Source organism: Corvus cornix, chromosome 4 (genome assembly GCF_000738735.6).
Source record: "Corvus cornix cornix isolate S_Up_H32 chromosome 4, ASM73873v5, whole genome shotgun sequence".
In the NCBI taxonomy this organism is placed as follows: domain Eukaryota; kingdom Metazoa; phylum Chordata; class Aves; order Passeriformes; family Corvidae; genus Corvus; species Corvus cornix.
The window spans coordinates 62,806,738-62,831,675 of record NC_046334.1 but is presented as its reverse complement, the minus strand read 5'-3'; the positions used below and the strand labels follow the sequence as shown (position 1 = coordinate 62,831,675).

At 39.0% G+C, this 24,938-nt stretch overlaps 2 protein-coding genes across 7 annotated transcripts in view; one reads left to right on the top strand and one right to left on the bottom strand.

Annotated features, from left to right (window-relative positions):
- Window positions 1-3,864: 3,864 nt before the first annotated feature.
- TRMT44 (tRNA methyltransferase 44 homolog) lies at window positions 3,865-20,510 on the bottom strand. Its single transcript, XM_039550376.1, is given in 14 exon segments — window positions 3,865-4,352; window positions 6,752-6,868; window positions 7,714-8,101; window positions 8,753-8,936; window positions 9,544-9,650; window positions 12,256-12,327; window positions 13,722-13,829; window positions 16,028-16,096; window positions 17,313-17,532; window positions 18,411-18,528; window positions 20,045-20,077; window positions 20,080-20,305; window positions 20,307-20,392; window positions 20,395-20,510. Coding segments are annotated over 14 exon segments (2,013 nt in total). The 5' UTR covers window positions 20,447-20,510; the 3' UTR covers window positions 3,865-4,119.
- ACOX3 (acyl-CoA oxidase 3, pristanoyl) overlaps window positions 20,450-24,938 on the top strand; it is a 31,463-nt gene continuing 26,974 nt past the window's right edge. The window contains exons 1-3 of one of the 6 annotated variants that reach the window (XM_039550374.1): window positions 20,450-20,534; window positions 22,764-22,942; window positions 24,383-24,616. In XM_039550374.1, coding sequence (XP_039406308.1) covers window positions 22,775-22,942; window positions 24,383-24,616 — 402 coding nt within the window. In that variant the 5' untranslated portion in view covers window positions 20,450-20,534; window positions 22,764-22,774. The other 5 variants (XM_039550375.1, XM_010401980.4, XR_002046018.3 and 2 more) reach the window with 5 other exon arrangements.

Below are 24,938 nucleotides of genomic sequence, written 5' to 3'. Positions count from 1 at the left end.
CTTCCCTGGGAGCAAAGGGTCTTCTTCATCTTCATTGTTAGGACTACCTCTGGGAGCATCTCTAGGAACAGAGGTCTTCTCCTTTTCCATTTGGAGCAAAAGTCCTCATTGCTTCCAGCTCTCCCTGTTCAAACTTCTCATCAAATTACATCTGCTTCAGCATCTGCCTATCTCAGTGCAGGCGCTTTTGCTCACAAGTTGAACGCTCCACCCCACCATATCTTCATGAAATTACAACAGGTACTCTGATACATCGTAGCTTTACAACAAAATTTCACCTTTAAGCATCTCCTTTCGACTCCCTCAGGTTTTCAGCTCTTCACAGCACTAAAAGGGTTAATCTCACCTCAGCCTTGCAGCTGGAGTTTCACTTATTGCTGTTGCTCACATGATCCTTTGCTGGACAGCGGTGCAGCTTCAGCTGAATCTTGGCCGCACTGGAGAGGGGGAGCCGGGCTGCTCTGTCTGCACACAGCAAGGATGGGGGGGGGGGGGGGCGTTCCACAGGTGGAACAGGGCCCGTCGGCTCCAGGATGGCCGTGGCCCGGCCCGGTCTGGCCCGAGCAGGGCCTGGGCTGGGCCCGCTGGCCCCCGCATGGGGCTCGCAGCCACCTGTGCCAGCACCGGAAACGAGAGAGAGCTGGGGGGGGGGGTTGTCTATTCTTAAGTGTGGATCACCGAGGCGGTCACAATTTAAGTGGCTTAAAGAATTGTCCATATTCAAACTGGCCCTGATAGGTTCTGTCAGGTCACAGAGGAAGCTGTAAGCACCCCTTCGCAAGAACATCACTTCCGAGACTATGCTTGCTAACCCATGACACTCACCTAACAGGCTCCACAGGTGAACTCAGGAAATCACTCTTTTCAAGTCAAACACATCCTATCCAAAGGTGAATTATCAGGGTAGACACCAGTGACTGGAAAATAACTGAAAGTCTGTTTTTCCTCTTAGCACCATTTGGAAATAACCTCTATCTGGAGACAGCATGAACCTAATTTTAGAGGGACTTCCTCCTCATCAAACATACCCACATGTTTACCATGTAAATACAAATAAGCATCTTGAGGAACTCTTCTTACTCTGCACATAGCCAAACAAAGGTTAACTCAGGCAACATCATCCTTTTATTACGTGGAAGTTTATACAGTTTCCTGGCTTTTCTCAACTCTTGCCCTCTCAATAAGCAAAATGTTTTTCTGATTCTTACAACAGTAACTACTTTATCAGCTGTGTTCCCTTTCTGTGCTGTCCGGCTTCATGACTTATTCTATTCTTTCCCTTAGTGACCTTCACTGAACTACATCCAACATGTCCCTTAGTAGGTAATTCACCTCAGGACACTTTTTTTTTTTTTTTTGAAATGCGCAAATTCTGAACTGTCTGTAACACAGCACTGATTAGAGCTGAACACAGCATGTGATATACAACACAACACTGGAGACCACAGCCACAGGAAAGGCTCAGAGCCCACCACAGCTCCAGGCAGTGGTAGGCCAGGTACCTGTACTGCTTAGCATATTGGATAATGTGGTACATGATCCATGAGCAAGATGCTGCTGCAATTATCAAGGTCAATGTGATCTAGCAAGTGCTGCTTCTTTCAGGATCAGAAGCAAAATGTAAAGGAAGAAGGGAGAACATGCAACACTTCAGTCAGTTCTTCGCTCTCATCCTGCCAATAGATTTAGACCCTGTTTCGTCTTCATGCAATGGACTGCATCCTGTTGCTCAAAGTTAGGGTGCAAGAAAAGTGGCTTTGGAACTGCTTTGAAAAGGGTATCCAGGGTCATCTGTCATTTTTCCTCTGCTTTGTATTCAATTGTTTCCTTCCTTTCTTCTTCAGATTCCCTGAGTTTTACGGAGTTCTCACATGGTTTATTCACTCTCACCCCTAGATCTCCCCTGCAATCATTTTCTGTGTCATTGCTCCCACCTCAACATTTCCTCTTTAGTAACTTTTTTCTGTAACTTTAATCTTGCCCTTTCTTCAGTAGGTTTTGGAATCAAAGTCTCATCTCAGTAGACCAGAGCAGAGTTTTCACACTATCAATGTACAAACTAGGCCAGAAAACAATCCCTTGTCACAAACCTTGTACAGAACATACTGAACTTTACAAGTACTTAACAGATATGAACTACGACACCAGTTCAATTATTGTCGCTGTGTAACAATTAGATTCACTGCTAATTTCATAGAATCATAGAATTTGTTTAGATTGGAAAAGAACTTTAAGATCAAGTCCAACCATCTGCCCAGCACTGCCAAGTTCACCACAAAACCCTGTCCCTAGATGCCACACCTACTTGTCTTTTAAACACCTCCAGGGATGACGGAGTGATTCTACCCTTTCCGTGGGCAGCCTGCTCCAATGTTTCACAAGCCCTTTGGTGAAGAAATTTTTCCTAATATCAAATCCAAACCTCCCCTGGTGCAACTTCAGGCCATTTTCCTTTAACCTGTCACTTATTACTTCAGAGAAGGGACTGAACTCCACTTGACTACAAGCTTCTTTCAGGTTGTAGAGAGTAGTAAGGTCCCCCTGAGCCTCCTTTTCTTCAGGCTAAAAAGCCCCCATTCCCTGAGTTGCCCCTCCACAGGACATATTCTCTAGACCCTTCACCAGCTTCATTATTCTTCTTAGGATGTGCATTTAACTTTAAAAGTTAAACCTTTTAAAGAAAATAATAGTCTACCAAAGAAAATCATAACCTGCTCAAGGTGCTAAACTTTCCTTTGTTATCTGATACACAGAAACCCCATTATCCCAATATTATTAAACATGTTTTCTACTTTTACACCTTACTTTGAAAAGAAAAAAGGAAAGGCCAGGTTGAATGAGGCTTTGAGCAACCTGATCTAGTGGAAGGTGTCCCTGCCCATGGCAGGGGAGTGGGAACTAGATGATCTTCAAGACTGCTTCCAACGCAACTCATTCTATGAATCTGTGACAGTGTACCCTACAAACGCCTAAAAGCCTACACCTATATCTGAAGTTTTCCACAATAATTTCCCAGAAAGTTGCTCTTGCAAACTAACCACTTTGAATCAATATAAAAAGCAAGGAAAGGACTATGAAGTGTATTATATAGTATTACTGCATAGTAACATGGAAACGAAGCTGTCAGGCCAGGAAAGAGTGAAATCTCTCTCATTTCTTACTCCCAAGAACCACTGAGCCATAGGAAACCATAAATCCTCCTGTAGAGGAACACATTCAGTGCAGGCAGCAAGGTGAGCAGCTGCCGTGTGAGCTGCAGGTTGAGCACTGGGTGGTGGCAGCTCCAGAGGCTGAGGCAGGCAAGGGGCTGAGAAATGCCACCCTTTGCATAGGAAAGGACCTGGAGACCTGTGGTACCACCGGACACTCAGAGATGAGACAGGAGCCAAGGACCCCCAGACTTTGTGTGCTGAGCCTGTGAGGGTTTAAAAGCCCAGGGGTTCCTTTCTTCAAGGTCCCTCATCAGAGGCAGCAGCTCAAGCTGTTAAGTTTGTTGTTGCACCAAGTTTAAATTATTTTAAGGATTGAAACATGTGAGACTGTGCTATGGGAATCTTGGGCCCAGGGAGTAAAGGAATCTTGTCTGACTGTGTGAGTGTGGGGTGTGTAGGGAATCAAGCAGGGCAACCGTGGGCCCACTGGAGCTGCCTACTGTGAAGGAGCTTCAGTCCCAGCTCAGGTGCTGCGGGCTTGGCTGCCAGAGTGGCACCTGGATGATTGGACAGAGAAGTTTCCCTAACACTCCTTGAAAATGTGGAACAAAACAGGCTAATTTTCAGGGTCTGAAAATGCTGCATCATGTACTTTTGATCTGATTAAGGATCATGAGGAGTTTTGCAGGAAATTAAGTTTTTTAAACTTTTCTATGTATACAAATGCATGCTAGACAAGCCATAACAAATCCAAAAATATATACGTACTTTACTATACCTATTCCCTGTTAATAAAAAAATAAAGAATTGGAAATACAGGAGAACTTGTAAACTAACTGCAAAATAAGATGCACAGAAATGAGGAAAATCTCTCCATATTGTACAGATGTTCACGCACTAGGCAGTCCCACATTCCATCATAGATTCTGTTATGTACACAAGCCTAAACACAAGTGGCAACATTTTATTACTGTATATGTTTTTTCTTTTTAATTATCTGAGACTGCCTTAGCTCCTCAGTCCCATGAGCATATGGGCAAGCTTCAGAAGGTAAAGAACAACCATCAGGATGATGAATGAAAAACCAACAGAGGCGTGTTTTAAATGCTTCAGCTGAAAGGCGCCGTTTCACTTCAGGTTTAGTTTTACTTGGTGGTTTCTCCTTTCTCCAGTCACGAATATGAACTCTCCCATTTAGAACTAAGATTTAAAAACAAACAAAAATGCAGCTGTTAATAGACAGCCATGGCAATTGTACTGGAAAAAATTGCAGTGACTTTCTGTGGATAAAAAACATTCTACAAATGGATCACTCAGGCAAAACCAGATTTTGTACAGAAATAGAAAGAAGTAACAAAGAAGTAACAACAAACTAAGACAACGTAGACACAGTATAAATAAGGCTTGATTGATTTCCCTGAGAGATGTTTTACTGGGATGCTGAATAGTTTGAGGCACCTTCGGATCATCTTCGTAGAAGTTTGTTAGTTCATTTTAAATATAACAGTTGGGATCACTTAGACTAAAATCATCTGAACTTAGATTACAAGTTCTGACAAAAGAAGTTTCAACTTCAAGAACTGTAATTTTTCCCCTGTTCATAACTTTATGATTCCACATTTAAAATGTGATTACCAGCAAGTGCCTTCTACTACTTTCACAGTTCACTGACCCAAAAACATACTGCACTGAGGAGATGACAAGTCTAATCCTTCATGTGAACTAACACTGAATTATCATTGGTTAATAAGGATTCAGCACTTTGGGTTTTTAGAATTAATTTCTTGTGTTAGGATCATAAACTGCACATGCCCACATTTGTGAACCTCCGTCAACTTCTTAAATGTATAAACAAAATAGATAAAAGGAAGTTAGCCAGAGTGTAAGAAAAAAACGGATGGCAAACAACAGTGAAAATGAAGAGGGAAGAATTTGCCACTTTTAAGTTGCCATGCTCTGTTTTCATATCCTGCTTCAAACACACCTTCTGTATGACACACTTGTAGCTTGGGATAGTTAACCAATGCCATTCTGCATTCTGATAATTGCTATTCAAAAAGTCACAAGTCCAGTGAAAGCTGAATATCACAGTCTGAACTGGATGAATTAATGTCTCCAGGTTTCCTTGTGATACACAGACAGACCTGAACTCATACTAAGCCAAACAAGAAGCAATTTCAGCTGAGCTTTAAAATCCCTCTCAAAAGATGAAGAAAAATTGGCAGCTATTTATGATCAAGCATAATTTTTCCCTAGGAAATCAGTCTTGTATTGGACAAGATAACTGCCACTGATCAGTTATTTTGAGACTCACTTTTTGTTCGGAGGGGGGTGTGGGTGTGTGTGTGTACATCCGTTTCCCATGTTTTAAAAGAAAAATCAGTCAAGATGACAAAAGAGCTGTAGCCATGTTCTTCTCTGTCCTCCTGGGCATGAGCAATGTCCTTCCAGAACACCAGAAGTTTCTTGTTATGGTGATATGCTACTAAGGGAGAATCAAAGGGTCTCTCCTGAAGCCCTGGGGAGCATCCATGTGACGTAAATTACTGAGAAAGACTAGGATTAAGTCAGACCTTTCTTCACAGGTAATGTGCAAGCAGCCTCCAAGCCAATTTAAAACACTCATTCCATTTACAGTGTAACACATTGCAAAACCTATTTCACCAATTCCTAATGATAGGGAACCAAATTCAGACACACAATAAACTCCATGTGACCAACTCTTTTTAATGGATGGCAATTCAAAAGGATTTCATAAGCCCAGTGCACAGAAATCTTTACTGGATGCTAAACTTGCTTAACTTAACCACTGGCAACAAAAAGGTTGCATATGCAGGATTACTTGCCATGGATTAGTTGATCAGCATTTTACAGGAGACATAGAACTTTTAGGACATAAAACACTTTGAAATTTGAACCAGCTTTAATCCTGATAAAACCTTGAAGATTTTGTATTACTGCAAAGCCACATTTCAGTTTTGCAAAACTTCACACTGACAAAAAAAGCCCCAAACCAATTTCACAAAACACACTGTCACCACATAGAACAACAGGGGAAAAAAAAACCCCAAACCCAAAAAACTGCTATCAGAAACCCAGCCAGACACAAAGACCTGCTACTGAGTTCTTTCTGCCATGCTACCACAACCTGCATAAACACATCAAGCCTCACAATTATAGGTTCTTATGGAAGCTAATTTTGTTTTATGTCAGCATTTACACTTTGGGGCTTGGTAAGCCCCAGTTAAATGCTAAGCCTCAGTTAAATGCTTCAGTAAAATTGCTCTGTATTTGACAGCCTCAAAACCATCAGTACTTCATAGGAAAAACAAAAAAAAAGCCACTTAAACTAAAGGTTTGTCTGTTCAGATACAGTCAGTGTAGAACATTTTGCTGATAGATGCTTTACCAATCTCATTCCTAAGAGCTTTACTAACAATATCTTGGAGCAATGGGCACATAAAGAATATTCAGCTTTCCACAAAGGTACAAAAAGCATTTAAAAAACCACCACAATGGTAATTTTTCAGTTAAGTTTAACTGCATATAGAGGAGATAAAATAAATGATTAAGGAAAACAAAACTCAAAACTCCTTTACCTTCAAATACCTGATGATTGCTCTTGAGAAGTGTCTGCAGGCCTCCACATTCACTTTTCAGCTTTTTTAAAGTCTCTTTATTTAAGTGTTCTGCCACTTCTCTCAAGGAAAGGCTTTCTGGAATAAAAAAACCTAGAGTTATTAAAACTTTTGTATATAAAACCTTAACTTCTATGTAAGAAGATTCAACTTCTATATAAGGTAATGATTAGGAGCAGAATGTCTGAATTATCTACCAGTACCACAGCAACTTTTTTCTCACAATATGATGTACGATATATTTTATATGTATATTGTCTGTAAAACAGCAGCTTTCATTTTACAGGACTCAGGTCAGAATGTCCACCATAAGACACACTTTTTATTTGCTCTACTTTTTTTACAATACCATGTAAATTGCAATAAGCACTGTTTATAAGCATGTAGTTAGAAGACTTAGTCAGTAACATATGACAAACTACACTGAGTAAATAATAAAAACAGATAAAGAAAAATGGAAAGATGGTAGTAGTGAGAACTGACTGCTTCTACAATTAACAGCAACTTAACATTCTTTTTGTTCTTAAGACTAAACTAAAAATTCCTAATCATGTTGTAACCTAATGGCACTTCGAAGCACTTCTTACACAACTCTTACAGAATTATAGCTATTTATTCTGTTAATATTCTAAACCACAATATTCTCCCCAAATAGGGTAATGTTGTAGAGTTGTGGGTTTAGTTTGGTTTGGTTTAATAAAAATGGATTCTGTATTAGTATTTAAGTGTAAACCAGGAAAAAACCTCACACCAATTTCAAAATATTCTTCTATGTGCAACAAAACACAGTAGGAAAAAAACCACCTTTGATTGTAACTGTACTGTTCTCAGGGTTTCCTAAAAATCTATTCACAAACATGTTAATTTGCTGGAAAAGACATGTTCTACCAGCTAAAGATAATGTAAAGGAGAGATAACCTCACCTCCTTGATTCCAGGTATTCGTATTTCCACCCTGCATATTAGAACACGATTTTTGGGGGGCTGCATTTAACAGCAACTTGGCCACATTGAGAACCACTTCATCTACAAAATCCCGAGGGAGGGAAGCACAATTTCTGATTTGTTCTACTTTTTCTCTGGGTTGAAATCCAGGCATCCAGATTGTACCAGCTGTCTCAGTCTCATCTTCAGGAGGTTCTGAGCCTACTTCACACAGACTATCAGAGTGATCCTCATGCTTAAATCCAACCCGTTTGTCACACGTGGCCACAGCGCAGGTCCGACGACTGTTAATAAACTGTGTAATCCGGTTGTCAATCAGAGCATGTTCTGCAGGTGGATAGGTTCTGCTTTTCCCAATAAAGCTGACCTATTTTAGCAGAAACAGGTAAATCTCTATTAGAGTCCCATACTTACACCCAGTGCCACAACCTCCACATGTTCAGGCAGGCTTCTCACTACCTATAGGACAATTCAACACCAACTGAATGCTCGGTAACATCTGAGGGGTTTTTAATTCTAGTTTTTGAGTATTGGTGCACCAGAAGAAATCCGGTAAACAAATCAGAATCCATCATGTTATACAATCACACAGCAAAAATATTGTTCCTGACCCTCAGATTATTTAAAGCTGGACACCTTTTCCTACTCTGAGAACATTTCACTTTGAATTTCATTGAACATGAAAAACAGCAAAATTAAGTACAAAAATGCAAGACAGGCAGCTAGAAAAATTAAGGCAAAAAATAAGGTTTTTTAAGTTTTCCATCATATATAGTGGCATAAGAGAAAATCATGAAACCTTTCATTCTTTTCTGTTTTAGGACTGTACCTATAACATTAGGAGTAGAATTCCCAAGAAAACAATAAGTATTTTTAGTCTCTTTTCAGAGCATACTGTATCAAGTAATGAAGCTTACTATGGTCTTACCTTACAACAATAGCAATGAACAAACATCCATATGCTTCAAACAGAGCAGATTAAAAAAAAAGACAAAAATCACACAGAGGCCAAAATTACCCTTTTTGTTGATGGAATTCTAAGACAATCTTCTTCCACGTGAAAGCCACATACAAATCCCACTTGGGCAACAAAATCAAGATATTCTCTGTATTGAGTCTTCTTGCTTTGTCTTCGGCTATATTTTCCATGGAAATCAAAGAAGCAGCACGGCAGCACAAAGTAGCAACATGAATAGGAAGACCTACAAGAAGGATAAAAAACTGCTGAACAGTAAGTTATTTCAGAAAACAAAAAAATTAACAACCTATCAGATAAAAGCAATAATGGAATTTTTTATTACGCAACAAAGCTTCATACAATAATATTCATAACTTCCTCTTTCAGTAGAACTATTAGTTTAATCAAAAATACCATTTCACAAAGTATTTGCTGAAGGAAACTACTTTGCCAACTTAGTTTGCAGAAGTAAATCTCTAAATTACTGTTGCTAGTTGTAAAGAGGGCAACAGCTCAAGGGAAGGCAGAACCACAAGCTTTTATTTACAAGAACAAAAACACAACAAAAAACCAAGCAACTGTTTAATGTATAAAGAATTAAAATACAGTTCTGGTTTTTCAACTTCAAAAGCAAAATGCTGCACTGAATTCTATGAGAAAGTAAATATGGCATCTGTACTTCTCCACAGAAACACTTTGTAAAAATAATTAAATTGCAACAAAAGTTGCCAAGCACAACAGCTGTGGAACCAAAACTGTCAGTTTTTACCAAGCTCACATAGGTAATTATAGGGAGTTTGTTTCGTTTTTTTAATTCCTTCCATTCCACTCCCCCACCTCTGCAAAAATACCTAGCTGCAATTACAGGTACCCATGGTGTTAATTCATCTGAATGGTTTCCTATGAGCCAGTCAGTATCTGGGAAGAGATGACTGTCACCTGGAATGATTGTAGCTTCCTAGAAAACAAAGCAACACAGTAAGTTAATCCTATCACAGGTTTCTTTAATGGATTTTACAAATACAAGGTGAATGAGCACCACAGACACCAACAATGTTTTCCTCAGGTAGCAATTTTTTATAGCTACAGAGAAGTAATTTAGCAACAAACACCCACAAAACATTGGTCAGAAAAGAAGTGGAATAACAACTCTGATTAAGATATCTAGCATTTCAATATATATAAAGAAATATCATACACTGAACTGTGATTTCTTGCCAATCTCCTTCTGCCACTTGTATGCCTAAACTCAGTTTTTCAGAAAGTCACTTAATTTGCTGTCTTGCAGCCTGTAGGACTCACATAGCAATTCATCAGAACACAGCTTCATTGTTATTTTCTCCTCCTTCACAGATGCTGCCCAAATCAAATCCTAGTACACAGAACACCACTCTTCACACGCTATCATTCACATATAATAAAACAAATAATAACAAACAAACAAAAAAACCTGCCAGATAAAACAAACAGGATGAATTCTTCATCCAGGCTAAATTCAAAAGTATAGAGTGCCTCTAATGTTTGTGCCTCACTAATATGTTTTCTCACTTTGAATTAAGTTCAGCAAAGTACTGAAAGATGTTGATACCATGCAAGTAGACACTCTTCCCTGAAAATGTGTATGAACATTAAAAGCATTATTGGGCAAATTCGAAAAAAGTTTTAGATTTGAATTTCCACAGACCCTCAGGAAAAGTTCTGAAAATGATGCCCATAATCTCTTTTATATAGAAAATGTATGTTTTAAGAGCTTAAAATTCACATATATATGCAAAGCAGTATCTATATAGGAATTAAAGAATAAAACAAAACAAAACTACTTATTAGGGAAGTCAGACTATCTTGGTTACATTCCAAATCCCCCTTAAGGATCAATACTATTGTTCACTTAAAATTGTTCACTTTAAATACTACATATCATTTTTAGATATGTATATACATTTCTAGGTAATGAATGTAACAAGCTTCTTTTTGGCAGATTACTAGATATTAAATCCCCAAGTCTTTGGAAAGTGTTTTCTTAAGGTTGATTAAACACGTTACTCATACTTTACCTTTCAGGTTTGATCATTCAATTTAGGCATAGCATGAATTATGAGTGCCACACTGCCCATTTTGACAGTCACCCATAATCAAATTTGTCTTCACCATGTCTGACAGCAGTTTGGAGATACAGAGTGCCACCTGTTACATCCATTTACATTGTTAGCATTGTACTGAACATCACAGATGGCAACATCCACCCTGCAACTCATGCTGTAAGTAAAGATCAAAACAAAATTAGCTTCAGGGGTAACAACAGGCTGTGAGCAGGTGCTTTTCCTTCTGTGGCTCCTATGGCTACAGGAGCCTTGCAAAACTATTTCACCCTCCCTGTTCACTGTCTAGCTCCTTCCAGCATAAATCATCACTTTCCCCATATGCATATATTTTCATGTATTTTTATTGTTTCTTTCTGGGCAAAACCAGGCCCATGTAACACAAAGATAAAGAGACAATGCTGTTCAGCATGATCAGATGTGACCTAATGCAGTACAACAGGAATGAAGGAGCACCACAGCTTGATGTTTTGGGTTGTTTGTTGAAGGTTTTCAGTAAGAACTGCTTGCAGACTGGAGCAAAGGAATATGGCAGTTTTGGCAACCTGTACCCAAAATGGCAGAGTGGCAAAGAGAAGGCTACACAACACTGAAATCTTCACCTCCTATCTGCGAAAACTGATGTTCTTTCACTAATTTAAGTGTTAGCATTCAAAGATATGTTGAATGAACTTTAAAAAATACTACTAGAGAATAACTACAGGTGGAAAATTATTTTACTATATGGGAGCCGACAAGTTTTGAGAGAACATAGTGAGAAATTTTAGACTCTGCAGAACAAGAAACCAGGAACACCTCATCTCCAAAGGGCAACTGTTCATTGGCACCATGCTTTAATGAGTATCAGATTGAGAATGCCTCGAATCAAAGTGAATGTTTCTGTGCTCAAATTATTCATAAAAACGCTAACATGGAACTTGAAATATAATCCCTTTTTCAGACTCATTCTCCTCTTCATTTTTAAAAGCCATTATTGCAATTATTTAGGTTGGCTCCTTTGAGGTTCAACAACAATTTTGTCCCCAAAACAGAACATAGCACTAGAAGGTCAGAATCACTTTCAAGAAAATACCCAAAATTTTGAGTGGCTTCATTATCTTTTATGAACTAGTAGTGCAAACAAAGCTGCTTAATATTGTTGCTCCATTAAAAAGAAAGCTTGTTTCATGGTGTGCATGTCTGTACATGCAGTAAGAAATCATGCCAGTGGTTCTTGGCTGAAAAATAAGCAAGTTGCAAATATATATGCAAGGGTACGATACAGTATTTTTCTCATAATTCCCATTACAACGTACTTTACAGACCCCCAAGGGATATGGGTGGCATCATACCAAATCCATGGGTCACTTAGACAACTGTCTGTAACCCAGTAGGCTTCCTTACACTTGCATCAATACAACCTGAAACAATGAACAAATGAATAAATGTACGTATCAGTAAGACTGACATATATTTCCATAATACCTCTAAATGTGTCTCTGGTCCATACATGTCCCATATTTTTCTTCTCCTCACATCAATTCCTCTGCCTGAATGCTGAAATATTTGAACAACAAAAAGTCAATTGAAATACTACTTTTAGCAGAGATTTTCAAACAGGCTCAGTAAATGTACATATTAACATTGATTATTTCATTTATGGTAAAATTTAGACACATAACAAAAACCAACTTTGCCATTTCAGGCAGAACCTGAAATTTAATTCCTTTCTTCCTTTTGAAATATGACAGGAATTACAAGGAAACCTTATGAATATATCTGGTTCAAAATATTATCTGGGCACACCTATGGAGACTGCTCTTGAAAATCTGTATCTCTACAAATGTAAAAGCAGAGGTATTGATTTTTGGTTTGTTTGTTTGTTTTTAAAGCATCAAAACCTTTCAAAAGGTGAGTACTACTGCAGCGCCCACAGGGCTCAAAGAAGAATGCTACTCTAAGCAGTCCTTAGTGGAGAACCACCTTTTAACTACTGAAGCCCAAATACTTTTTCCCCTGTTTGAATTAAAGGGAAAAGGAAATAGACTGGAAACTAAAGCAAGAAATGAAGAATGTGTAGTATTTGAAATTCAAGAACCTTGTGCAGAACTAAGCAAAATCGATTATTAAAAAAAAGGCTCATAACACTCTCACACATTATTTTTTTGACAGTCCATGTTTGTCAGTACTGAATGAATGAAAAGTCCACAGGGAAACCAGCAGCTTTCATTAGACAAAATTTTTCTGGCCACGCAAGAATAGAAACCTTGTGTTAGGAGAACTTGGAACATTTCCCTATGCCCCCAATGACATCTATTTATCTAATAAGAGATCTTCTTTTCCTCTACAAATTTTCCCATGTTCTCCCAAAAGTGGAAAATGCAATTTTCTGGAACAGACAGACCTAACTTCAATGGGTTTTGTTTAGTCTCATTTTTTTTTTGTTGCTATTTCAGAAACTATGCCTCAAGAAACTGAACTATGCTGTTGCCACATTTTCACTCCCAAAAGTACAGTATGTTGTTAGGCATCTTCAATTAAGAAATCTTATATATCTTTGAAAGGATTGCTTTCACAGATACAGAAAAACATTTTCAGGACATCACAAGAAGAATTCAGTCTGGATAAAAATAAGTTCATGAACACATCTTGTGAGAGAGAATCTACGTCAAGTTGCCACATTCCTTTTTGCATAACTAAAATACACCATTACTTTTTCCTCTTAGTTTCTTACCTCAGAGAAAATAGCCTTGAATTTTAATAAAATGCACTAATAAAAATAGATAAATAAATGAAAGGTTTCTAGTGCTCTGGTACAATTTTCTCTTAGTAATTAGAGTGACAAAATCCTATTTCAGCAACATGAATTAATTTATTTTTGGCTATTTGCATGCCAGATAATAGGAAAGCATCTAGTTTTTAATCATTATTTTAAAAAGCATTCTATTTACCCCTTCATTGTTTAGAATATGAACCAGCAGACCATTTCCACATCCAAGATCTACAAATGACTGTTTCTTGGTCAACCCTTTTTCCTTTCTCTCTTCTTCCCAAAGAATCTAAGACAAGAAAACAAAACATATTAGACTTCTGCTCTCAAGTTTCCCTATAAGAAAGCATCAAAGGTTATTGGAGATGAAAGGAGAAAGCTGGAAATGCAGATGTGACAGAAAACATTCACTGCACTCACAGGTAAAATAACTTTAGAGAAAAAAAAAAGAAAAACCAAAACCAAAAAGCCACTGTTTATGGAGTGGGAAAACAATCATGTTGCAAAATATCAATAAGTTTCTAACTGCTAAGCACATCCTCCCCTCCCTTTCGAGTCACTGGGAGTTGAAATTAATCAGGGCTTTACCACTCAGGGCTAGAATGAGCATAAATGTAAAATAAGTTACTAAAACAATGGGTGCAAGAGGAGAACAGTGCAAGAGAAGTACCAAGTAAAGTTCAAAAGTGTCTCTGCAAGTAACACCACAGATGCATTTATATCCACTGTATTAAAGAAAGCACTAATGGCAGAGCTGAAAATAAATATTCTTTGTAATCACTTGGTGATATACTGGTACATGTAACATCCCTTTTTAGAGAACAAAGCAACAGTGTTACTTAACAAGTTAACTCCCCCAAATTCTACATCAGCTAAGGGACTCCAAAGCTTTTTGCCAAATTCTAGTCCCTGATCTGTACATAAGTAGCTACTTTTACACAGATATGTAATTCATAATTAACAAGTGGATGTTTCTCTGCAGAGCATGGATTAATCTCTATCACTTTCCAACTCTTTTTCCTTCAATGAAAAGTTAGAGATCACACATTCATAACTCTGCACTCTGGATTTTTACTATGACTACCAAAAACCCTGAAGAGTATTTAACTATGGAAATTAGTATTTGTAACATTGTCACTTTTGAATATCAGTTTTGCTAGAGGGAAAGAAGCTGAAGATAAACATAGCCTGATAATTTTATGGATTATGTTTTTAGATTTACCAATCATTGCATGTGGGTGCACTAGGCAGTATGCTAGAAATCCCTAATTACCTCCTTTACAGATCATACCTATCCTCCAATTCCTGCAGAGTTTTTCGCAACACAAACTCAACAGCTACTCCCCTGGGGATGCCCCTGGACAGTGGGTGGCCTCAATATGACTGCAGAATAAAATTAGGTCACAGGTAGATGCCACAAATCCATAATAACTTAACGTTGAACCTGCCTGCTCTTAACCACTTGTGTAATGTACTTCTAAACAATGAGTTTCATACGCCATCATAGAGATACCTGAACATTTTGCGGCAGGTTAGGTTATTAATACCATACTTTAAGTTTTCATTTATGTGAACTGTATATTGAATGACATAAATAACTTTCTGAAAACTACTGATATATTAGCTAACACATAATCACTGTAAACCAACATTCAAATGTACAAAAATGCTATCACTCCAGAATTTTCTTGTGGCTACAACTAAATTCCTAATTTTCAACATCGAATATTAAGACAGTGGTAAAATTGGTAAAGATGAGTCTATTACATAGATCTTTCCACAAGCCAGTATCTAAGGTTCTAAGGGGTTAAACACTTAATTATCAAAATAAATTAGTCCTCAATGAGTACTCTAAATGAGCTAACTTACTTACAAATACTGATTTAGGTAAGATGCTACAAGTATAGTTCAAGGTAGACATGCTCTTACCACACCCTGGATGGCAGAAAAAAATATTTCTGTGCCTACATAGTGACACTATATTTTAATGCCTTTTAAAAACCTGAAGTTTCTAGGAACTGCAGGTGGCAGAAGTTTCATAGAATCTTAAGCAGGTAGGTGCCTGAGAAAACTGCAACAAGCATTTATCTGCATTCCTAGCATCTACAGCTGGCCTTATTACATTTGAAGATGGGATGTGAGCTGAAATTTTATCAGGGAAAGGCACAGCAGTGAAAAACCTTTAGTATAAAATGAACAAGAAATAGAAAAATTTATAAAACAATCAATCCTAATCTCCAATTGGTCCATTTTACGACTTCTACACCAGTGCTTTTGGCTTTCTCACTTAGAAATAAAAAAATCTTGTCTATGTAGACGATAAATTTTCTGTGACAGAGCACTGAAAATCTTCATCATATCTTCACGAAGAAGTTTTTGTTTACTTATAAAATGATCTTCTTTAGAGAGGTCCTATTACTAGGAAATAGAACCTTACAGCATTAGTAATTAGTGGTAAATTATTAATTAGGTAAAGCAGTTCCCTACCAGCAAGTAAGTGGCAATGGCAACATCTTCATAAACAAATTTCTCAGGATCTGTCACTTCAGGCCATACCTTCAGGAAAAAAAAATTGATTTAAAAGATAGATAAAAATTTATTTTCTGCATCATTTGAAATAACCTTAAAAATGCTCAGACATAGCAATTTGGACACTTATTCACTTCAATACGTTTCTGGACTTCACAGATTTTGCATTTTAACCTCATTAAAATATACACAGAAAATATAAAGACTCATTGGTTTTGTGAGTCACATGAAAGAATGATGGTGTAAAGAATGTCTGCTTTCAACCAAACAATAAAGTTTCTAAGAATATTTTGGCTCCACGTGTACAGGTTACAAGTAAACTGCTGCCTCTGTTCTGTAACAACCATGGATCTTTTGCTTAACTTTCTCACAAGAAAAATTTGTATCTTATACCTGTGCAACATTGACAACATGAACATTTGAGAATTTCATTTCACAAGGGAACAGACCTAGAATTATCCTGGCACAAGAGAACATGAAGAATCAAAACCTGAAGTAGGAAGACAGAAAGCGCAAGTATTATTCCCAAGTGTTACTTTGTAAATAAAGAATTGAAACAAAGACTGAAAGGCTCAACACCACCAATTCTACTGCAGAACTAAAGACTGAATCACTGCTTTGCCCAAAAATCTAATTCTCCTCTCCTATGTATCTTCCTGTTAGTACTGAAATATTAACAGTAAAACCTTTTAGCATTTTCATTTTATGTTTTACAAAAGCATTTACCAAATTTTTTGCTTGCACCTAGAGCCAAGTTTGCAATAACACAGACATTACTTCATACAGCACTCTGTTCCTCTTCAGGATCTCCGGGATAAGAAAAAAAACATTACAACACTGCTCCTCTAACTCAAACACATAGTAAGATAGTATCCAAAGGTTTCTGAGAAAGAGGTGTTTTATTTGTGCCTTCTAAAATGTGGATGACTGTTTATACCACTGACCTACTCCTTCCTTTTTATCACAAGTGATACATCCTGAAAAATGCCTAACTCCTCCAAACATTTATAGTGAATTTGGCTCTAAATCCTGCTTTTCCAATTAAATTGTTCCAAGTACTAAACTGTTTTATTCTCCATATATACAAAAAAAAAAAAAAAGCAAAACATGAAACCAAAAATCACATATTATAATTCAATTGCTTCTTTTATTATAAAAAAAAATATACTGAAAGAAGCAGCTTCATTACACAAAGTAAACAAAAATGGAAGGATAATATTACTGCATTTACTGCTAAACTTACCTTTACCATCACTTTGTACTTTTCTTTGAGGTCCTGATAAACCTTGCTGTATTTTGCTACTGAAATGAGTGAGAGTGTACTTTTAAACTCACTGGGCTTTTGCTCCACGGACCATTTAGCCAGTTTGGACAAAAGTTTGTTTCCAAGCCATGCTAGTTTGGGGTACAAAATTCCATCTGAAAACCAATCTTCTGGAAATGGAGCTACAACAGATATGGACCTTAAAAACAAACAAACAAATAACTTATCTATACAGTACTGTATAAATATAGTATTTCACTATTTCAGCCATCTCAAGGACAGAGAAAACAAGGATTAAATGGAGAAAATCAGCAGATCGGAGATACAAAACTAGACTGGAAAATGAGTAAATATGTAGAGAAACAAAAGGAAAATAAATCAGTGAAGTTACTGAATCATGAAACAGTCTCCCCTGAATTTGGTAGCTCATTATCTCTCAATTCAAACACTGTACATAAGAGTACATGCTGCATTTAACACAATGAATGAGGACTCACATATGATGAGCAACCTGATTTCACAAGATAGCCAAACACTAAACAGCATAAGTCAAGTTATGAAATTCCTGAAAAATAACAGGAAAATTTCGGAGAAAAACATATCCATTGTCACAACTCATTATTTCATAATCTCTAACTTTATTCAGATTTTATTAGAGCTACATCCCCAGATGCTCAGGACCAAAGTGAATGATCTACATTTCAGTGACTGAAGCTCAGTGAGTTTACAGCAACTCCAGTTTGACCCTCACCCTTATTAACACCCACAGAACCTTTCTCACAGGCACTGCTACACCCTCGTGATCACAAGAGGCATATTTTTTCTAGACCACACACAGGTACAGTCAGGTACAGTCAATGTATACATTCAAAGGTGAAACAGGTTTGTTTTACGTTATTCTGAGTATTGTAGATGTTTCTTTTTAGAGAACACTATGCACTCATATTACACCACTACTGTAATTTACTAATCAAGCAAAAAATTATAAAATCTAAATTGCCTACATACCAATACTAAACCATTGTGTGACTCTTACAATAACTTACTGTTTGCTTCCTCTCTCACTCCCACACTTACCATTCCTCATCTTTTATGTGTTTAAGTTGAATTTGATAAATATTGCACTTTTTAACCAAGTATTTTCCTTCACTGTTTTCCTCCAAAGGCAGAAAGGTCACAGTTCCGTTGTAAGCATCTGAAAAGATATGCAAACAAGAGATTATTATTCCATGGTGCAGCCCACCCTGGTTAGCAACAAAATTAACTTCTGCCCGCAAACCAGCGAGGCGAGATCTAAGACAACAGAGGAAGAACCACAATGCTAGGAACATACCTGCTTCTTGGTGTTCCTGACATCTCAAACTACTGGATCATTTAAATTCTCAAAATTTAGCATTCTATTGCATGATTTTTCCGAAATATCTAAGGCTGACCAGGAGCATTCATTTTCATCAAATCTAACTATTTTAATAAAGTAAAAACTAAACAGTAAGATTTTCCTAGCATATGACTGCTGCTTTTCAATATCCCACAGAAAATCCATAGTCCTGGGAAGCAGGTGTGTATGCAGTATTACTTCATGCAAAAATTTAAAAATCTTTTTATCTATTGTGTACCTCTGGGCAATTTCTTCAGAATAACTTACTAACTTCTCAGTTTTGAAAATGGTTTTTTAATTACCATCAAAACAAACATTCTTGCAAGTAAAAATGCTGCACTGGCTACATAATCAATTTTCAATGGACTCCGAAATTTTCTGAGACAAGAAAGAATAATTAGCAGTAGAGCAAATGTTAAGTCGTGCTGTCTTGTCTCATCCTTAGAAATTCCACCTCTACCATTTTTTAATTGTAAAAAAATTAATTTTAAAAAGTCCCCCAGACTTTTTCTTAGAGATAGGCTCTCTAGATGCAGCTCAGGAGCATCTTCTCTTAACATCAAAAGAAAAAATAAAACTGCAACATATACTTTTTTTTTTTGAAGGCTCCGATTTTTTTGAAGTTATCAGATAAGAATCCTAGGCCACAAGAATATCCCAAGTCAGCCCCATAAATGACTATATGTCTTTCTGAATTATAAATCGAATTGCTTCTAGAATTGACTCTTTTCAAAACATTACTACTAGAATTTAATCCGTATCAACATTTTTTCCAAAATTTATCTTGAAAATGGTGTCAAATTCTACCCTATGTAAGTTTCTTTATATTAGCAGGATTTACTGCAGTGTATTATCATCATACAGTGTAAAAAAACCACCCCAAAACAAGAACAAAAAACAAAAATCCAACAAAACAAGTTGAGCTTCTTTCTTAAGAAAGTCGATACAAACACTTCCACTTGCAGGCAGGTGCCATAGCTGCCTATTCTTTACAGTAATTCTGCATTTCCAAACACTACAGCCACTCCTTACAAGCCCGTCATTAGGTCTGCGCTACGAGCAGCGTTTGTGGGCGAGCAGCTTACTCATGACAGGAGCTCCTGAGTATCACAGGAATTTGACCTCTGTAATTTGGATTTCAACTGCTGAAACTTCAGTGCTTCCTAACGCAACAACGAAAGTACACGATCAGGACAAAATTCGTTCCCACAAATACGGGAGAAAAAAGCGGCATTTCTCTCTGCGAGCCAGTCTCTGAGGGGAGAGGTCTGCGACAGCCCCGGCCCCTCACACGGAGCGCTGCGGTCCCGGCCTCCCGCCCGTCCCCGCTCACCTTGCACCGCCAGCTCCAGGGCCGGGGCGCAAGCGGGCGGCCCCGGGGCAGCAGCGTCCTCAGCACGGCGCGGAGCTCGCCGGGCCCGCCCCAGCCCGTGAGGGGCGGCGGCAGAGCCAGCTGCCCCTGCACCTCCCTCCAGAGCCGGCCCAGCTCCGCGGGCCCCGCGGCTCGCCCCTCCTGCCCGCCGCCGCCCACGCCAGCCCTCCCGGCGGCGAAGGATGGAGATATCTCCCCACCCTCGCCGAGTGGCACCGTCCCCCTCCGCCTGGACAGCGGCGCCGCTCAGCCGCCTGTTGGCCACCTGCGGCTTCTCCAGCCACACGCGTACTGCCGCCCAGAAGCCGCGGGCAGCGCGGCGCCGCCGGGGTCCCGCACAGCCGCCGTCCCCACCAGCCCCATCCACCGCCCGCTGCCGCCGCGCCAAGAGGCGGAGCGCGTCGCAGGCTGCTCCCGTCAGTTCCTGAGGCGGAGACGGCGGCGGCTGCAGGTACGTACTGGGTCCTCTCGGCCTGGTCTGCGGCTCTGAGGCCCCAAGTGCCGCAAGAGACCGCTGCGGTGCTGTCCTGCGGCTGAAAACACGGGGAGCCGCCAGCTCCCAGCAGGGGGTGAGGCTGGAGGGTCGTCAGCGGATGTGCAGCTCTGTTTGGGGGAGGTCTGTGCCGCTGCGACAGCGGGTGCGGAGCAGCAGCGTGAAAACGCTTCCTGAGGGCAAACTCTACAGCGGGACGGCTGGCTGACAGTCAGCCCGGCCCATCAAGGAGACGTCTCGGTACACTTTTTTTAGCAAATAACAGTACATTATGTAATCTGTTTTTGCCCTGTCTGAGCAGAAGCGAGGCCCCGCCATGAATTTGGGCCGCTCGAACAGCGGTCGTGTGATGAGCCCTCACAGGGCTCCTGCAGAAGCGCTTCGTCCCCTGCCTTTACCCTGCCCGCGGCTGTCCTGCTCTGGGCGACTGCCAGCAGCAGATTGCTCGGAAATGCAGAACCGCTAGAACATGGAATAAACCAAAACACTGGTTTATGTCATCTGGCAGAATAAAGGCACGGTATCATTATTCTTGACGGGTACCGAGTGTCTGAGCTGTGTCATTGTTACGCAAGATAATTGATGATAGTACCCTGCAAACTGACCTTTGCCCTCGTGATTTGTGACCCGGTTTTGGTGTCCGGGTATGAATTTGAATTACTACCAGGAGCACTTTCCACGGAAAAAAGGGTTTCCAACTCAACATTTCGCAGTGAAACTGCAGCAGTTCTTCGCAAATTGAAAATAATGTGGTTTTTACTGCCACCTTCACACACGTTTCAAAATTCCAGAGCAAGGCTGAAATTAACACTGAAGTTATTCTTTAGGGGAGCCCGTTGTTATCTCCTATTGTTACTACCTGTTTTGATGTCTTTATTAGATTTGAAACTGTTGACTTGGAGCCAAATCATATTAAAACATTACACGAAGTCAGAGAATTTGTAATGTATTTTAAGTACAGAATGCTTTTTCTATGAACTCTTAGGTTTCCTCATTTGGGTAATATCACTGATTTGCAATGTAAATAAAGTTAGATGCAATATTACAAGTAATTTTTTTCTCTTTTATGAGTAAAAAGCCTCCAACTGCTGCTTGATTTACCTATTTTCCAGTTAGAAGTGTAGTATATATTTATTTGGCTGGAGGTTGAAACACTTTCTCAATGTCTTTTTTTTTTCCTCTCTCTTTCCAAACTTGTTGCTCAGTACTGGAGCTGCATCTTCCTAGAACTGATTTGGAAGTCACATGCAGAAATACTGTCCTACTGTTCATTTCTACTATGTTTGTACTGTTCAGAACTAGAGGATGACCTCCATAAAAGGATAAGGTTGAAAGAAAAGAGAGGTATCAAGGAGATACATCAAGCTGATGAGGGGGAAAGAAAAAAGGGTGGTAAAAGCAGACTGCTGAAGTAGTAGTTTCTGTACTTCATTATATTCAAAGTCTATACTGAGCACTTGGTCAGCCCTGGGCCAGGATGTCCTACCTACACCTTTGAGTTGCTTCTTTCAGCCAGTCGTGTTGAATCGTGGCCAGATTCTACCACCCTGCCCGATGGTTTTTGCACCTTCCAAGCATAGCAGAGATTCCTGCCGTCTGTGTGTGGGCAGGGATCGCTGGATGTGCCGTGAGCAGCAGAGGGCCCTCCAACACCAGCTTCTACTTCTTCGGGCCGGGTTCTAATGAAAAGCAAGATTCTCCTTCTCTCCTGAACCAGTGTATTTGTACCTACTGACAAGGAAATCCTGCAGGGTCTGTGCAGTTTTGTAGTGCTCTTGCCTGACCCCTAGATGCACACGAGTTGCCAGCAGGCTTCATGGGACCTTACTCCGCTTGTTGCTTAAGACGTGGTATTTTCTTGCTGGAGTCTTTTATCTCTTCCTTTCTTATTACATGATATGGTGATAACCTGTGGTGTCCCTGTTTAATATTTAGTTCATATTTTAATAACAGCGGCCATGTAATTCATTTACATTGGATCAAACACGTTTTTTCTTACTTTGTATCCAACCACTTGAATTAGACAAACGGAAGAGCAAGCTTTTAGTTGGCTCTGCACTTCTGTACTCATACATTTAAACAAGTCCATGGATTTAATTAATGACTCTTTAAATTTATTTTTATTATTAAAAAGCAGACATCTGTGGTGCTTCAGTTTGTGTTTTTATCTTTTTTTGTTTGCTTCAGTTTAGCTAACAATGGCATCCACACTGAATCAGAAGGAAATGACTAGCCACCAAAATTTATGGGATAGCTTGCTACCAGATTTCCCTAAAGGCCCGCTTTCCAGATATCGTAAGAAAGCTTCCTTCAACTGGAAGGAGATGGCAGTGTTCATAGATGGTGAAGATATCATCCAGCTGAAGGTAAACTTTGCAAGAATTGTAAGCATGTTTTAATTGTGGAGATATCTGTGGCAGTAAGTATGGTTTTTTTAAAGGGAGTATGGTTAATAATACTCTGTAAATATGGAGCATGAAGAAATTTGATTTGCACAGCCAATTTTCAGAACAGACCTGAACTTTTAAGCAATCTACTCTGCTGTCTCATAAGACTCATTTAATTACTGAACATCAGTACAGGGGAGAACAGCAGGTGGTGCATTTCAGAGCTTGAGTGTTCATTTCAAACTGAGAAAGAACTACATTCTACCTTATTTCTTTACTGTTTGCATTAAATCATACACCCCATGGTCTTGCAAGGCACTTAAGGGGAGCTAAGTTCAAGCCACTGTCAAACAGTATTTCTGTCTTACTTTGACCTAATTTCCTACAATCTTCTGTGCTTGTGTTAATGCTTATGTGGCACCGCAGTTGGAGATGAGCATGTGTACCTCACTGAAAGCTAACCCTACCAAGATTAACTGCAGCACAAGAGATGGTGTGGAAATGCATGACTTGGAGGTGTAGGAGGAGAAGGAACTAGTTTTCTGAAGGTGGTGTAGATGTACATGGATTTAAGCTAATCTTGAATCTTCACCATAATTATAAAAATTCTGGCAGGTAGATCAGAGAAATCAAAAAGGCCTGGTTCTGTATCTGAGTGGTGTGTGTTCGAGCACAGAAAAAACCACAAGTGCTCTGTGTCTGAAGGAATTTCAAAGCTGTGTGGGCATGTAGTGTTGTTTACACGGAGAGGGAATGACTGCCTTTCAAAGGAAAGCGCAGGAAGTCTGGGTTTCTTCCTTCTCACGTGAAAGACAAGATGTGGATATCTTGAAGACACAGCTCTGAGATAAAAAAATGCCATAATATATTATCTAATACTAAAAGGATCCAAATTAAAACATTAAAAGATGCACATCCCCACATTGAAGGGCTGCATATGATGGTTCCATTAAATGGAGCCTTTTTTTACTTTCATCTGGGAACAGAGTAGTTGTGGTAGCTTAATAGCTTTACCGTCATGGCGTATTTCTAACTGAATGTGACCCCTGAATTTTTACCTTTATCCTCAGACTGAGGGACTTTTGCCTATTAGATTCTGGCTATAGCTTCATATATTGAGATAATGAAGCTGCTGTAGGAAGCAAGTTAAGTTTTACCATACTGTTCTTGTACATTCAGACTGAATCAGGGAATCACTTCATGGTGAAGGAGATTTCATAAAATTTAGCTGCATGAGTTGTATATATAATGACAGACCATTTAAATATATTTTCTAATTCTCTGAAATTTTTGCTTTATAAGTTTATACCTTCCAGCAAACAATTGTAGTTTGAGACCCAGTGTTGCTCTGGAAGAAAGTTAACTGTTTTTGTTAATGCTTTTAGGTTAACGTTCTCATGTCAGTTTTTCCCCTTCAAGAACAGAATCTTCTCTGCTCTGGAAAATGATCCTCTCTTTGCACATCATCCTGGAGAAGATTTGTGCCGGGAGAAATATCAGGAGCTGACATTCCTGCGCTGTAAAAGGCTCTTTGAGTATGAATTTCTTACTCAGCAAGAGATCATAGAGAACCCATTAAGGAGTTTTATTATGACTCTCTGTATAGGAATGTATGATTGGTCTCCATCTCTCCAGCTTGCCTTACATTGTGTTGTAAGTACAGTTCAAGGGCTATAGTGGTAGTGTTTGAATTTAAGTAATACCATAATTCTGTTGCTTTATGCATACTTTATTAAAAGTAGATATTTTCCTCGTCCTTTCTTTCCAAAAATGGAACTAAGTTTTAACTGTTTAGAAGAATCAGAGAGCTGTGGGTAATCTTTGTTGTTAAACCCCTGTCTCCACTGGAATCTCACCTGGAAAGTAAAGGTGAAACAGTACAGACAGATACACAGAAAAATTTTGATGTCTTTTGTCTATTCCTCTGCCTCCTCTCTAGGGCAGTAGCAGCTCAAGAACTTGGTTGTTGGTGGCT